Below are 17,876 nucleotides of genomic sequence, written 5' to 3'. Positions count from 1 at the left end.
GCCATTTTAGAAGTTAAATTTTGACAAAATATTAGGAGATCCAAAGTTTGAACCAAATTGGTTGCCCCATTCAAGTGATATCGAGCATACCATTTTAGTGAAATTTTTTAAATATTGGGGGAAAGACTCGCAAGTTGTCGACCGGTATTGCCCCATGAAACTAAGTTGGGATATAATGTGATGAAGACTAAATGTCGTGCTCTCCGACAGCCACATATGGTGACATAGGGATTTTTTACACCTTTCAGGCTGTTTTCGTATAAAATATGGACTTGCCCCTGAAAAAAAGTACCAGAAGGAGTAGACAAATATGGCCCATATTCGAACCTAATCTATATCTGGTAGATATATTAATAAGTGGACCAAATCGGTCACTCCCTTCAAGAGTTATCGTGCGCACAATTTTTCCGAATATTTTTGAATTTTTGTGAGGGAGGTACCTGAAGGAGTGGACCGACATGGCTTATCTTCGAACTTAAACTATGTTTGGACAAAATATTACGAAGGCCAAATTTTGGACCGAATTGGCAGATCCGTTCGAGATTTATCTTGCGCTCCAACCACTACACACGGTGTCATAGGGGCTTTTTGCATCTTTCAGGCCATTTTCTAGGGAAGTATGGACTTGCCCCTGAATAAACTTGCACCGTCGTAATGGAAGCAGCGAATACAAGCTGCTATAACAAAAATCGAATCGATTCGAGAGCAGGTCCTAAACTGAACTTTTCCGAAATTTTGTATGGAAGGTACCCGAAGGAGTGGACTGATTGAGTCCGTATTGGAACCTCATCTAAGTTTAGTAGAAATTTCACGATGTGCAAAGTATGAATCAAATCGGTTGCTTCCTTCATGAGTTATCGTGCGCACAAATTTTCGGAACATTTTCGAACTTTTATGGGGGAGGTACCGGAAGGAGTGGACCGATATAGCCCATCTTCGAACTTAAACTAAGTTTGGGCAAAATATTACGAAAGCCAAATTTTGGACCGAATCGGTTAATCCATTCGAGAGTTATCGTGCGCACCAGCCAGCCAGACAGACAGACGGACGGACATTGCTCAATCGACTCCAAATTGTCTGAAACACATTTCGTCCAAACATACTTGGTGCCTAAAACCATTATTTCGATGAGGCACATTTTGCCCGTATGAAAGTGTATATACCCTCGTTAGCATAAATGCTGAGGGTATAATAACGAAAATGGGGAGGTACCATTATATGGGGACTATACCAAAACTAGAACATGTGCTGACAATTTTTAGTGAAGAAGTTTCGGGGCCACTGTCAAATTACAGCTAGTTCAGTTAAAAATTATAGCTAACATCTTTAAAATTCCAAAAATCGAGAGGTACCGTTATATGGGAGCTAGTTCGATTTTTGGTGGAGAAGTTTCTTGACCACAAATATCAAATTACAGCTAGTTCGGTTAAAAATTGTAGCTACAACTGTAGAGTAGATGACTTCCATAGTCATCTACGGTAGAGTAGATGACTTCCATAGTCATCTACGGTAGAGTAGATGACTTCCACAGTCATCTACTGTAGAGTAGATGACCTCCATAATCATCTACTGTAGAGTAGAAGACTTCCATAGTCATCTACTGTAGAGTAGATGACTTCCATAGTCATCTACTGTAGAGTAGATGACTTCCATAGTCATCTACTGTAGAGTAGATGACTTCCATAGTCCTCTACTGTAGAGTAGATGACTTCCATAGTCATCTACGGTAGAGTAGATGACTTCCATAGTCATCTACGGTAGAGTAAATGACTTCCATAGTCATCTACTGTAGAGTAGATAACTTCCATAGTCATGTACTGTAGAGTAGATGACTTCCATAGTCATCTACTGTAGAGTATATGACTTCCATAGTCCCCTACTGAAGAGTAGATGACTTCCATAGTTATCTAATGTAGAGTAGATAACTTCCATACTCATGTACTGTAGAGTAGATGACTTCCATAGTCATCTACTGTAGAGTATATGACTTCCATAGTCATGTACTGTAGAGTAGATGACTTCCATAGTCATCTACTGTAGAGTAAATGACTTCCATAGTCATCTACTGTAGAGTAGATGACTTCCACAGTCCTCTACTGTGTAGTAGATGAATTCCATAGTCATCTACGGTAGAGTATATGACTTTTACAGTCATCTACTGTAGAGTAGATGACTTCCACAGTCATCTACTGTAGAGTAGATGGCTTCCATAGTCATCTACTGTAGAGTAGATGACTTCCATAGTCATCTACTGTAGAGTAGATGACTTCCATAGTCATCTACTGTAGAGTAGATGACTTCCATAGTCATCTACTGTAGAGTAGATGACTTCCATAGTCATCTACTGTAGAGTAAATGACTTCCATAGTCATCTACTGTAGAGTAGATGACTTCCACAGTCTTCTACTGTGTAGTAGATGAATTCCATAGTCATCTACGGTAGAGTATATGACTTTTACAGTCATCTACTGTAGAGTAGATGACTTCCATAGTCATCTACGGTAGAGTATATGACTTTTACAGTCATCTAATGTAGAGTAGATAACTTCCATAGTCATGTACTGTAGAGTATATGACTTCCATAGTCATGTACTGTAGAGTAGATGACTTCCATAGTCATCTACTGTAGAGTAAATGACTTCCATAGTCATCTACTGTAGAGTAGATGACTTCCACAGTCCTCTACTGTGTAGTAGATGAATTCCATAGTCATCTACGGTAGAGTATATGACTTTTACAGTCATCTACTGTAGAGTAGATGAATTCCATAGTCATCTACGGTAGAGTATATGACTTTTACAGTCATCTAATGTAGAGTAGATAACTTCCATAGTCATGTACTGTAGAGTATATGACTTCCATAGTCATGTACTGTAGAGTAGATGACTTCCATAGTCATCTACTGTAGAGTAAATGACTTCCATAGTCATCTACTGTAGAGTAGATGACTTCCACAGTCCTCTACTGTGTAGTAGATGAATTCCATAGTCATCTACGGTAGAGTATATGACTTTTACAGTCATCTACTGTAGAGTAGATGACTTCCACAGTCATCTACTGTAGAGTAGATGGCTTCCATAGTCATCTACTGTAGAGTAGATGACTTCCATAGTCATCTACTGTAGAGTAGATGACTTCCATAGTCATCTACTGTAGAGTAGATGACTTCCATAGTCATCTACTGTAGAGTAGATGACTTCCATAGTCATCTACTGTAGAGTAGATGACTTCCATAGTCATCTACTGTAGAGTAGATGACTTCGATAGTCATCTACTGTAGAGTAGATGACTTCCATAGTCCTCTACTGTGGAGTAGATGACTTCCATAGTCATCTACGGTAGAGTATATGACTTTCACAGTCATCTACTGTAGAGTAGATGACTTCCACAGTCATCTACTGTAGAGTAGATGACTTCCATAGTCCTCTACTGTAGAGTAGATGACTTCCATAGTCATCTACTGTATAGTAGATGACTTCCATAGCCATCTACGGTAGAGTAGATGACTTCCATAGTCATCTACGGTAGAGTAGATGACTTCCATAGTCATCTACGGTAGAGTAGATGACTTCCATAGTCATCTACGGTAGAGTAGATGACTTCCATAGTCATCTACGGTAGAGTAGATGACTTCCATAGTCATCTACGGTAGAGTAGATGACTTCCATAGTCATCTACGGTAGAGTAGATGACTTCCATAGTCATCTACTGTAGAGTAGATAACTTCCATAGTCATCTACTGTAGAATATTTGACCTCCTTAATAATGTGCTTTAGAGTAGATGACCTCTATAGTCATCTGCAGTAGAATTTATAGCCTCCATATCAAATTTTCCACCCCTGACATAACATTTCACATATCCTCAACATTTTGTAAATTTGCCCATTTTGTTTCCGTTTCTTCAGTTGTTGTGTTGTTTTTTTATTATCTCGTCTCGCCGCCTCGTCTCACATTACCATGTATCTTATCTCGTATCTCTTTCCCCTCTACATTTCTTTCTCTACTACCACTACCATCACTGTGTACGTCGTCGTCATGTCGTCTATGTCACTGTGAGGACGCGCTTTAAATGGATTCCTTGTAAAAAAACAAAAAACAAAAACAAACATTCGCAAAAACAAAAAACAAATGAACAAAAACGCATGAAACTCTTATGCGTGTGGGTGGATGCGTTGCGTGCGTGTTTGTTGTTCGGGTTTAAAGCCGCTGCTAAGACAGGAAGGGTTTTTACAGTTGCGTCGTAACAGCGGTCCTGAAGGTCAAAGGGTATGCGTTCAGCTGAATATGAACATCATAATAAATTTTCTTGTAACTCAAAACTAAGATTTTTTTCCTAAGATTCTTTACTAAAGCTTGCATGTTTTTTTAATATCTTTTATTAAATATTTTTAAATAAATTAATATGTAAAAAATAATTAATATGTAAAACCTAAAATTAGTCCCTTTACATTAACAAAAAGAAATCCCCCACAAATGTTCCTGCAAGGAGAATATTTCAATCGGCAAAGCACATTGAAAGTTGTTTATAGAAATTCTCCCTTTTTAATGAAACTATAAGCCTCGTAATGCTCGTATCCTGTTTGCTCATACTTTTTTTCTATTCATTGTATATTTTTTCTCTCTCTCTCATTCACCACATTTTGTATATATTGATAGTTTTTTTCAACAAGTTTTTTTTTACTTAACAACACCATTCCAATCCATTATCACACAGACCCCTTTTTTGCCCCCCTCCCCTCGATTTCAATACACTTACACCATGGCTATTATGACTACTTTTCTTGAACCAATTTTCTAGTGACTTACCATTCGGATCTTTAAGCACTCAATTTTTTACCCTCCTACTCCTCCAATTTTTTTTACTCTCTACTAATTGCAAATTACCACTGTGATGTTGTTGTTGTCGTTCTGTCATTAAATCTTTGTCGTTTCCTGTTTTATTTTTAGGATTCGCCACGAGGCGAAGCGGATGGCCAGTCATTTATATTCCCTGCCATTGCTGAGACTAGTACGAGCAGCAGCAGTGGGGGAGGCAACAGTAGCAGCACCACCAGTGGTAATACCACGCTATTAACCAATGCCACTTTGGGCAATAACAGCAACAGCACCGGCAATCATTTGACTCTAAATACAGGCGAACGTCGCAATTCACTGTACTGTGATACTTTGCATGCTGGCGATTCGGGCATCGATTCGGTTCAGGCATCACCCTCACCCAATGCATTGCCTCCACCGCCGGGGGCGATATTAATGGGTATGGCCAATCCTTCGGCCGATACGATAAGTTCCTGCAATGTTTCACCTGCCACCACGCCAACCCAGGGATCGCCCAACCCCTCGCTGCGAGGCAATCGCATGGGGGCAAGGGCCAGCATTAGTGTGGGTGCTCCAAACTATCGACGTAAATCCAGTGCCCTGCTGCATCCCGATCACGCGCGATTGTTTGCCTTGCGTATGAAACATGCAGCCGCCTTGGAGAGGGCCCAAACATCGCCGGATCAAACATCCATTGAGGATGCGACTGAGTTTCATGACAATGGTCTGGCAACGAATTTGCGCCTCTGTTCTGCCTCGTCATCGACGACATCGTCGCTAACCTCCGTGGCTGCGGTAAGCCTAGGCGGGGGAGTATCCTCCTCTGCTGCTGCAGCAGCTTTGGCTGCTGCCGCCGGTGCGGGGGCCCAGCAGCGAGTCTCCGATCCGTGGCTACAGCCGCAATCCGATCGAGAACGTGACTCACGTCACGAGCGACGTCGTTCATCGACCATTACCCGTTACTCGCTCTTCGATGCCCTAGATCTGGAGTATGCCTTGCTGCGTGCCGCTGCCCGTGGTTCGGTCGGTCCGTATTCGTTGAGTGAATCGATACACAAACTAACCTTTACGCAATCACTGGCGTTTCCAGCGCTGGCACGCGGTTTGGCTTCCAAACGTCGACGCTCGGCCACACGAATGAGTTCGCGTCCCCTCAATCCCAATGAATCCGGTTTAAATACCTGCGCCAAAGTGGTAACCGCCGTGATATTAGTTGCAATCTCCTTTATGGTCTTTCTCATAGTGTATAAGTTTGTACGGACGTGAGGTTTACTCCTGGCCCCGACAGATTTTCCCGTCACATATCAAAATGCCTATTCGTTGGCGTCATCATCGTCGTCGTCAGCCTCAGCAGCATCTGCCGCCTCGTCAACGACGGCATTAACGGGAATAAATAACAGCAGTGCATTGAAACCATTGTCGGGGTTCAGGAGAGTGTTGGGTATGAAAGAAAGAAATTAATGAAATGAAAAAGGAAACAAAAGAGTGCACAAATTGATACAACAACAACATAAAACATATTCAAATGTGATACAATTAAAAAAAACAAACAAACTAACAAAGAATAAAATACAACAAACTCCCCAATTAAAAATTACAACAAAATCTAATTCTAAATGAAATCAATAAAAATATTGCAATGTGTTAACATAATATTTACATATAACGTATATAATACAACATCTTATACAACAACAACAAAAACAGCAACATATGCATATAATCAACAACAACTACAACTGACAATTTAAACATATCTTTACAAACTAAACAACAACAGAACAACAATGCAACTACAACAATCCCTAGAAATGGAACAAAAAAAATCTGCAAATCTACAGTCCTATTCTTCAACTCTTCTTTGCCGGCTTCTCTATCTCTTGCTATTGCTCCTACTGCGCTTTACTTGCAAGTAAGGTAAACGATATGCTTTAAATTAGTTTTCCTCTTTTCCTTCTTTTTTTAGTCTCTCTCCCTCTTTTTTTAGTATTTAGTCAAGTAGTAATAATTAATAACAATGAAAACAACGTAAATTAAGCTAAGCTAAGATAAAGCCTAAGCCATAAGGAAGAAACAAAAAGGTTTCCTTTTAGAAAAAAAAAATAATAAATAACAAAAAGAAAACAAAAAAAAACAACCTTTTGTATGAGAAATGCTCAATTTTTAAGGAAATCCCAAACAACTCTTTTCTAAATTATTTATAAGAATACGCTTAAGGCTATCGCTTGATAAATGCAACATGATTTACTAAAACCCCAAAATCCCCAAACCTCGATTTCCCACTGTAACCCAGTCTAAAGAAGAAGAAGAACAATTTTCCCATCACAGCAATTGTTTATGGCTGACAGCCAATCTCTTTTTTCACAGAAATGCTTGGCAGCCAAGAAACAAAACCAAAGCACCAGGGACACTGGGATGCAAGGACGAAAACAAAAAAAGACAAATTTCTGGGTGGATAGATAGATGCTCGGTTGGTTGGTTGGTTGGTTAGCTACTGTTATTGTCACCACAATAATTCTTTGTCTATTGTCTGTCTGCATTTGATTTTTTAGAAGAAGATGATAACTTAATTAATAAACACTTTCTTCATAGTTGCTGGAATCATGGCAACCCACCAGGCAAGGCAATCGCATGAATGACACTTAAATAATTGCATTTCTTGTGAAGTGTAAGTTGCCATGATAACAATAACAGCAACAATATCCACAACCATCATCAAAAGTGATAATAATAAGCAACTTAAGAAATCTTGAAGGAAAACAACGTTCAAACGGGGTAAGTTTAGGACAGTTGGGAAAAGGAACGAGTAAGAATGTATCAGTCAGCTGTGCCGACAGAGATGCACTCTCCGACTCGGACCTAAAGAAAAGAAGTAAACATAATACTTGTGACGTTTATAGGGTTTTTGGCCAATTTCTCAGGAACTTTCTGCCGAAAAAAATTGTACCGTCGTAACTGGAGCCGCATATACAATTTGTACTTACTTACTTAGCTGGCCCATTACAGAACATTTGTTCCATAGACCGAACTAAGAAAAGATCTCAAATTCTCTCTGTTTTTCGCTTCGCTTTTTGGAATACCGCGCCTTTTCATTTCTTCATCCACTTGTATGCTCCATCGAAGCTTAGGCCTGCCGATTCTGCGTGCACCGCCATGTGGCATGTATTCATACGCCTTCTTAGCGGGTTCATCATGGCCTAGCCAACGCAATTGTTGCATCTCGATACGTTTAACTATATTCATGTGTTTGTATAGCTGATATAGCTCGTGGTTGATACGACGTCGATATTCACCGTCAACGCAAATCGGCCCGTAGATCTTTCGAAGAATTTTCCTCTCAAACACACCATGCACGCTTTGCGCGTCGACACCATCAATTTGGTCTTTTCGCCGTTTACCGCCAGACCCACTTTCGCAGATTCTGCTTCGGCCTTCCTAAAGGTATCAGTTACTTCCTTTAATGATCGTCCCATGATGTCTATGTCATCAGCATAAGCAAGTAACATGTGGCTATTGGTGTAAATTGTGCCATTTCTTTTGACATTTGCATCTCGTATTACCTTTTCCAGCAAAATGTTGAATATGTCACACGAAAGGCTGTCTCCTTGTCTGAAAGCTCTTTTGGTACTGAACTGTTCGGAGAGGTTTCAATTTTAACTGAGGACCTAGTATCAGTTAAAGTCATCTTACAAAGCCAGATGAGCTTTGCGGGGATACCAAATTCAGACATTGCATGGAATACCTTTGATCGGAGGGGACTGTCGAATGCTGCTTTATAATCGACAAACGGTTATATGTGTCGATCTACATCTCTTGGGTCTTCTCCAGGATTTGCCACAGGGTAAATATCTGGTCAATGGTGGACTTGCCAGGTCTAAAGCCACATTGATATGGTCCAATTATTTCGTTGACCATTGGCTTTAGTCGTTCGCACAATATCCCTGATACTATCTTATAGGCAATAGAAGACTTATGCCCCTATAGTTGGAGCATACAGTCTTATCTCTTTTCTTGTGGAGGGACACAGGATGATCAGGTTCCAATCGTCGGGTACGCGTTCTTCCTGCCAGATGGTGCTAACTAGCTGATGCATACACCTTATCAGCGCGTCGCCTCCGGTTTTAAACAGCTCCGCTTGTAAGCCATCGGCTCCTGTTGCTTTATTATTCTTCAGCCGGTTGATTGCTGTTTTTACTTCATCTTGGCAGGGCGGTATACATTCTATACCATCTTCTGGGATTGCATCTGTGGTATCATCGTCTTCGCTACTATTGGATACCAGCAGATTGGAGAAATGTTCCTTCCATATCCTGAGCCCGCTATCTGTATCTGTTACCAGATTACCTGGCTGGTATCTACAGGCCAAAGCCATCTGTTTGATGTTTCACTCTTTGGTAGAATTTTCGGACTTCATTCTGGCTCCTGTACATCTCGATTTTTTCACACTCCCGCTTTTCCATTTCTCTCTTTTTCTTGCGGAAAAGACGTTTCTCTTCTCTCACTTTCTCCCGATATCTCTCTCGTGCGCTACGCGTTGCTACTGATTGTAAAGTAGCTCTATATGCCGCATTTTTCTCTTCGGTAGCAGCACGACATTCCTGGTCATACCATAAATTCCTTTGTGGAGGTCTCTGGAATCCAAGTATGGATTTTACGGCTGTTTGCATGGAGTGGGCAATATTTTGCCATTGAGTTGTTATGTTATCGGGACAAGGAGTGCTCGCATTAAGCAATTGGGCTAGTTGAGTGGAATATCCTGTGGCTATCTGTTGTGTTTACAGCCTATCGATGTCCAACTTCCGCGTTGTGTCTGTTCGTGCTTTATTTGCAACGTTTAGATGGGTCGGATGATTTGCTGCAACAAGGTAGTGGTCCGAATCAATGTTTGCGCCTCGGAACGATCGTACATCCAACACGCTCGATGAATGCCTTCCATCTATCACAACATGATCAATTTGATTACTTGTTCTTTGATCTGGAGACAGCCAGGTGCCCTTATGAATATCGAGATGATTAAATCTGGTACTGCTAACTACCATGTTTTTTGCAGCTGCAAAGTCTATCAGCCTCATACCATTGTCAGATGTTTCACTGTGGAGACTGAATTTCCCGACTGTTGGGCCAAAGATATTCTCCTTTCCAATTTTGGCATTAAAATCCCCTAGAATGATTTTAATGTCATGGGCAGGGCAACGGTCATATGTTTCTTCTAAGCGCTCGTAAAATATATCTTTGGTCTGTTCGTCCTTTTCTTCAGTGGGAGCATAAGCGCAAATAAAGCTGATGTTGAAGAATTTCGATTTTATTCGAATTGCAGCAAGTGTTTCATTCACTGGGGTGAAGCTGGATACCAGATGTTTTAGTCTCCGACTAACTACGAATCCGCAACCAAACTCATGCTTTACGTCATGGCAGCTATAATACAGAGCGTCACCTTTAGGTGTTGTTGTGACGCCTTTCCCAATCCATCGTATTTCCTGTATGCCAGTAATATCGGCCTTGTACTTTTCAAGTACGTCTGCCAATGCGAAGACTGCACCTTCACTATAAAGAGTGGAACATTCCAGGTGCAGATTCGCAGATCATGGTCCTTAAAACGTTTGCGGAGTTCGTCAACTTTAGAGGGGTTTGTTTTTCTCTTCTTTCGTATTTTAATAGTAGGCTGTTTTTTCTAGGGGAGGGTTGCTAACCCGACGCCCAAACCCAAGTTTTTAACCTACTTATTGTCAATATGTTGCCCAAATTTTAAAACGATCCCAGACGAGTATTTGAACTGCACTCTTTCCAAACTTTGTGTGGAAGGTATCCGAAAGCGTGGTCCGAGTCAGTAAGATATGTACAACGTTCGGACCAAATCGGTTTCTCCCTTCGACGGTTATCTTACATACTAACCAGTTTAGTTGGTGCCGGCAGGCTTTGGAGCTTTTGGGTCATTATCTCAGGAAGTATAGACTTGCCTCCGAAAAAAATGCTACGCCGAAACAGTGCCCTCATGGTCGCGGCGGCAAGCTCAACAACGTTGTGATAGCTACAGCGTACTGCAGACGGAAGGCAACAGAAGTAGATTTTCTATTGCACCAATCTGTTCAATACAGGCATATCTCGCTTGAACCTAGTTCTAATTTCCGTACATAGAATGTATAGGGGTAGCAGTCAGGTGTGGAAGTGGCGAGGTAGTATTACTTAAAGTATACGTCCCGTCGTTTGATAGCTGTTCTTTAGGTTATAGACCCAACAGCCCGCTTTTGGAAGGCCATAACCTACTGTTTTTAATGCTAACCATGAATTGTGGAATTTAATCCCAGGTAATGATAAAGCGCTGGCTAAGCAGATGGCCAGTGAGGACACCCCTACCAAAATTAGCGGAAAGTGTCTTAGCTCGTCAGACATAACCATCGTGTCACCTGCTCTGACAAATGACGTCAACTGGCAACCAGAGGCGAAAATAAGCGGCGCGCAACCGCTGCTCATTGTTTACAAGTCGAGCCGGCGCCGATTTTGTCGGCTCAAATCGGCTAAAAATCGCCGCCGATATTTTCCATGAAATTTCGTGACATACATATGAATACAATAAATTAAATAAGACCTTCTGAACTTTAAAATGTGTTCCTCTCTGATGTTCGGAAAGCAGATAGAATGTTCCAGGACATTATCAAGGCTGTAACCAGTCGTCGAATACCCCATATGAGACCAAATTTCCCAGCAGAATCGGCGGGACAAGCTAATGAGCATGATGACCTTCTTCGTGCCTATTCTAGTGACCTCAGAGTTGGGTAGCTGACAATCGATGTTAATAGTTAGTTGGAGAGCACAAGCCGAACGACTGGCTACATCATCTAAAGAATTGCAACATTACAACCGGAATGAGTGAATTGTGGTCAATGGCTAAGTTACTCGGGAACCCTAGAAGATAGGACCTCAGTCACGTTTGGCAACGTTCCGCTGGCTGATCAGGGGAGGTGCGGAAGTTATTTTAATCTGGTGTTGTGTTTCTCATTAAATTTCTCAAACTGTCGGGCCAGAAAAGTCTGGACAATGGGCAGCATGGCCCCGCTACTGTGGCCAGGCAAGGTGCAAGCTAAGGTGAATCGAACAAACCGATTTCGCTTCTTACACCCTTAGCAAAGACTCTTGAGACTTTACTCCTCCCCAGTATCACAAATAGCTATTCAGATGGTGATCATCAAAATGGGTTCCGTAAGCAGCACATCAACAGCGCTTCACGCATCTCTACACATATTAGCCGTGAACTCAACCAGAACAAGCCGTTTGATAGGACAGTGTTGGTGGCGCTGAACTTATCAAAAGCCTTTGACAGTATGTCAAGCATTCCACGCTGTTTGAGGACATTGTATAAGCTACCTTCCGGTCATATTTGAAACGTTGGATAATCAATTATATGTGGACGCCAGTCGAATGCGGAATTCAGGAACAAAAAGTCTAAGCCCCGTAGGGTGTAACAGAGAGTATCCCCGGAAATGCTTAACCCCTACCTTTCCTGTATTCCACCCCCTCCACACGGGTGATTGTGCGATCTTGGCGTCGGGTACCTTTCCTGATGTCATTTGTGAAAGGCTGGACTCCTTTTGGAATGATCTTATAATCTTTTTCCACTCGTGGAATATGCAAATATTCACTTCTAAATCTACGGTCATTCTGTTCACCACATGAACTGCGGTGAAGAGCACTGACTGCCACTAACTAACCCAAGATCCTAGGGGCCATTTTTGGCAATATGTTCACATCGTCCTCGCATGCCATAGCTATATGCGACAAGCTAAGATCTAGGAACAAGGTTCGGCAGCACTTGGCAGCACCCTTTTTTCCACATATAACGTGATATGTCGATCTGTGGAAAGATATGCGACACCAGTGTGGTCCGCAAACATAAGTGCAACACGATGGAACAGTATTCGAACCTGTCAAAATGACGACCTGATAACTCAAGCAGGATGCCTACTCATGACATCAGTCACACATCTGCCTGAGGAGTCGAAGATACTTCCAGTACGGCAACACAATGGCATGCTCTCGTTGAAGTATTTTCTAGATTTTTAAAGTCATCCTAATCACCGTATGGTGGATAAAACTCCCTCGCCCAGACATGTGAGGAGGGTTCTTCATGATCTACGGAGAGCGGTCCAACCATATAAGAGAAACCCTAGACCGGAAGCATATCAAGCAGCAGGGACGTATGTACGCAGGGTGTTTTCAAGGAGGTCCTTTTTAGTCTTAACTTTGCTCATCGTAAAACTTCTTTCAAACTTACTTCAAGTTTGAAGAAGATCTATATCGGTATTCAAAAAATTTCGCTTGACTGCAGTTTAACGGAACTTCTCGGATCGTGTTGATCTTTTAAATCAGGTGGTCATTTTGTTCCAGTATTGTCTTATATTGATCCGCTATATAAAAGAAGGATTCTATAGAATCCAGAATAGACAAATTCCATAGGAAGCTGCTATATGCTAGAAGATCAGAGATATGATAGAATTTAATAGGAGACTCCTTCTAAAATAAAAGGATTCTGTGGAATAGGAAGTCTCCTAGGTTTAAGTTATAAGGCCTCTAAAATGAAGGCGATATAGGAGACTTCTATACAACAGAAGGGCTCCAAAAGGAACATATACACAAGAGAAGACTTCGAAAAGAGGCATTTAGATAATAGAATGTCTCATTAGGAGACTTCTATAGGACGGATGGGCTTCATATGAGGCTTCTATACAACAGAAGACCTCTATAAGAGATTTCTATACAATAAAAGACCCCCCTACGTGGCATCTATACAATAGAAGGAGTCTTTCTGTCCATAGAAATCTCCTATGGAGGCTTTGGGTTGCATAGAAGCCACCTATAGAGGCCGTTTATTCTGTACCTCATATGAAGGACTATTATTCTAAAGAAGCCTGCAATGGAGGCCTTTCATTCTCAAGAAGACTCCTATGAAGGACTTCTATTTAAGAAAAACCTTCGTTGGAGATGTGTTTCAAAGAAGATTTCTATGGATGTCTTTAAATCTGTAGGATAAGCCTCCTATAGAGACCTACTGACTTACAATATAGTAGATCCTATACTATATTTTGATAAGCTTCTAGAGGTCTCCTATAGATTGAATACATTTTAAGCGATTTATATAGATAGAGGTCCTTCTAAAGATCTTTTATAGGTAGAAACATTAGAAACAATTTCAGATGAAGTTATCCTATCCGTTTTGGAATCAACATTTGTTGAAACTCAGCTAAAATACTTAAGCCACTATTTCTTAATTAGGCAAGGGCCATTAACACTTTAGCTTTAGAGATTCTCAGATCTATTTATATCCTGTTTATATGTAGTTAATTGTAACTCTTGACCTTTCAGTAAATTACATTTACTATTTCACCACAACTCACATTGTCTACCTCGTGTTTTGTTTTTTTCCTCTACTTGACATAAGAACTACAAAAGGCAAGCAAGCATGCCATGCATAGTTGTCAAGTGCAATAAAGAAGGCATACAAACATATTACATATGTATGTAGGCTATATGCATGTTATCATGTTTAGAATTACAGCTGTTATACATATGTCAGTGACTAGATAATTTGTCAGAATAGACTAGTTGTAGCACTGTCTACAACAACAACAACACTGAACAACAAAAACTTGTTTCACAATAAGCTTTTGTTTCAGAAATTCCATGGACACTTCTGAGAGTAATTCATGACATGACAAGTAGACAAATTTGGCAACAATTTGTTTCTTCTTCTGCACACAGACTCGAGGCTCGAGTGTTGCATTACTGTGAAATTGAATAGGGGATTTGAGTAATTTTTACTGAAGGATAACAAAAAAACAACAAAAACACCTCTTGCTGCTTTGGCTTTTCTCTCTTCATTCTTCTTTCGGCAAACATATTTTAAATAATCCTTTTATTATTAACTCAATTCTGATTTTTTGTTTATTAACCTACTAAAGTGCCTGTATATTTATTACTTACATACATACTTATGTGGACATTACAACAACAACAACAACAATCTCAACAATTTTTTTATATTTGTAGTTACTCTAAGCTTCGAATTTATAGAATCTTCTCTCCAAATACCAAAAACAAAAAAATAAAAAAAAATAAAAAAATTATTTTAGAAATTTATTATGGAATGGCATATTCATATAAAATTAAATAAATTAGATAAGTTTAGATAAAACAAATGAAAAAAAGAAACCTTGAAACAAATAAGACAAACCAAAATAACTAAATACTGCATTGCTGATATTTTATTGAAACTCATAACTCTAATAATGTTAATTAAATTAAAAATCAACTGAATATGAAATATATAAAAAATAAACCTTTAGATTAAAGGCAATAGGAATTATAACTACAACAACATTAAAGCATAGAAGAAATAGAAAACAAAAAGATACTTCAAAAACATAACCTTATCTTAAAAAGCTATTGAGTTTTTATTTTCAAAACAGAAATAAACGAAGCCTTAATTTTAAAAATGTGTTAAAAGAAGTATCTGCTGAGTTTGGTTGGCTGGATCAATTAATGTTCATCGCTTAATTAGAGACCCTTAATTTTTTTCCTAGAATAGCTGCCAATTTTTTTTTATTGAAAGATTTCTAGTATACATAAAAGACTTTCTGATTTTTCGAACGCCTCCCTCTTTAGAGAAGACATCCTGGGGATATTATAAGTATAGTCAACTTAAAAGTACTTCTTAAATTCCTTGTGTACTTAGAACACCTTTTAAAGTAGAAGAAATAATTCTTGAATTTCTTAAAACTATAAACAGAAAACCTTCTGAGGATCTATTATAAAAGGAAGAGGTTCTGAGGATGATCTTTTGAACCTACCGAAAGTCCCCGTTAAGGGGTGACCCCCACTTGCAACTAGCATAGAGTATTTGGTAAAATTGTCAAGTCGATCGGAACAATATTGCCGGAGTATGAGCTTTGGAGAGGAAAAATTTATTGTGTTTTGTATGCAACGTAGAAACTAACAAGTAAAAAAGTATCAGTCGGCATGGCCGACAGACAAACACCCTCAGCCTCAGACCTAAAGAAAAGAAGTAACACACAATACTTCTGTCGTCTATATAATACGATGTACAATGTTTGGACCAAATCGGTTTCTCCCTTCGAGGGTTATTTTACGTACTACCCTGTTCAGTTGGTGCCGCTATGCTTTTTGGAGCGTTTGGACCATTACCTCAAGAAGTAAGGACTTGCCCCCGACATGTACCGTCGTAATGGGGAAAGCTAATACAAGTTGGTACAAAAAAAATCAATGGGATTCGAATCCCAAAGTTTGAACCGATTCGGCTAATCCGTTCGAAAGTTATGGTGCGCTCCAGCCGCTATACATGACGCCATAAGGGTTTTTACAGCTTTCGGAAAATTTTTTCAGAAAGAATGAAGTTGCCCCTGAAAAAATGTGTACTGTCGTAATGGGTGCAGCGAATACAAGTTGTTACAAAAATAAGCAAAACGATTCGAGGGCAGGTCTCAAACTGCATTTTTCCTTAATTTTGTGTGGGAGGAACTCGAAGGAGTGAAGTTATATAGTATATATTCAAACCTGTATGGATCAAATCGGTTACTGCCTTTCAGAGTTGTCGTGCGCACCATTTAAGCGGAAGGTTTTGAACTTTTGTGTGGGATGTACCTGAAAGAGTGGACCGATATGGCCTATCTTCCAACTTATACTAACATTGGACAAATGTTTATGAACGCCAAAGATTGGATCGAATCGGCCGATCCGTTCGAGAGTTATCAAGTGCTGCAACCACTACACATGGTTCCGTATGGGGTTTTTTACAGCTGTCGGACTCTTTTCTCAGAAAGTATAGACTTGCCCCAGATGAAACTTGTTTTGTCGTAATTGGGGCAGCGAATACAAGTTACAATAAAAATCAAAACGATCCGGAAGCAGGTCCTAAACTGAACTTTTCCGAAATTTTGTGTGGGAGGTACCTGAAAGTGGACCGTTATAGTCCATATTGGAACCTCATCTATGCCTGGTAGAAATTTCATGATATTCAAAGTATGGACCACATCGGTTGCTCCCTTGAAGAGTTATCGTGCGCACAAATTTTCCGAACATTTTCGAACTTTTGTGGGGGAGATACCTGAAGGAGTGGACCGATATGATCCATCTTCGAACTTTAACTAAGTTTGGACAAAATATTACGAAACCCAATTTTTGGACCAAATTGGCTAATCCGTTCGAGAGTTATAGTGCGCCCCAGCCAGACAGACAGACGGACGGACATTGCTAAATCGACTCCAAATTGTCTGAAACGGATTTCGTCCAAACATACTTGGGACCTAAAACCATTATTTCGATGAGGCACATTTTGGCCGTATGAAGGTGTATATACCCTCGGCTGAGGGTATAAAAATGTGTTTTTCGCCAAATGACATTTTGAAATCGGTGCTCGAATTTTTTTGTGGGGTTATCAAGGACATCAAAACCTAGTCCTTCATCGATCGATTTTATTTTTAAAATTTGTTTGCCCTTGTTATGACCAGAGAAAACGTCAGTTTTTTCTAAGCCAAAAGTAAAATTTGTTATTTAAAAAAAAATCGATCGATGAAGGACTAGATCTTTATGTTCTAAATAAGCCCATAAAAATATACGACGATCGGTTAATAAGTTTTGGAGCTAGTGTTGGCTCAACAAAACGCTTTTACAAAAAAAAAGACCTTCTGAAGATTTTCTACAAAAAACATTGTTCCACAACATCCCATATGGGACAAGGAGACTCATATCAATGAGTGCACCCCGATTCATAGTTAGCTCAATGATATGGGACCTACTGTTTATCGCCGAGTCCGAACGGTGTGTCTTAAGACACCACTTATGGAGAAGTTTTTCAACGCTGAAATACTCTGGAAATGTCGCCAACATTACTGAGGGGTATTTTGCCACCGTTGAAAAATGTTTGATGTTGCCTGGCCGGGGAATCGAACCCCCGACCTACTGCGTGCAATGCGGGCGTGCATACCATTGCACCACGGTGGCAGATTTTCTACAGAGGGAAATATTTCTAAAGATCTCCTACAGATTGAAGA

General features: G+C 40.1%; 1 protein-coding gene and 1 long non-coding RNA gene across 5 annotated transcripts in view; one reads left to right on the top strand and one right to left on the bottom strand.

Annotated features, from left to right (window-relative positions):
• LOC141401067 (uncharacterized) overlaps positions 1-6,519 on the top strand; it is a 123,658-nt gene extending 117,139 nt beyond the window's left edge. For 2 of the 3 annotated variants that reach the window (XM_073980895.1, XM_073980896.1), the window contains exon 5: positions 4,948-6,519. In XM_073980895.1, the coding sequence (XP_073836996.1) occupies positions 4,948-6,081 (1,134 nt within the window). In that variant the 3' untranslated portion in view covers positions 6,082-6,519. Of the gene's footprint in view, positions 1-4,203; positions 4,267-4,947 lie in introns of all 3 variants that reach the window. The other variant, XM_073980894.1, reaches the window with a different exon arrangement.
• The window catches only part of LOC141401071 (uncharacterized), a 184,230-nt gene that overhangs the window by 125,984 nt on the left and 40,370 nt on the right, over positions 1-17,876 (bottom strand). The gene's annotated exons all lie outside the window — the stretch shown is intronic.

Source organism: Musca autumnalis, unplaced genomic scaffold (assembly GCF_047663935.1).
Source record: "Musca autumnalis isolate F117 unplaced genomic scaffold, ASM4766393v1 scaffold_4, whole genome shotgun sequence".
Taxonomy (NCBI): Eukaryota; Metazoa; Arthropoda; class Insecta; order Diptera; family Muscidae; genus Musca; species Musca autumnalis.
The sequence above is the reverse complement of the archived record's forward strand: the minus strand, read 5'-3'. Positions and strand labels throughout refer to the sequence as shown.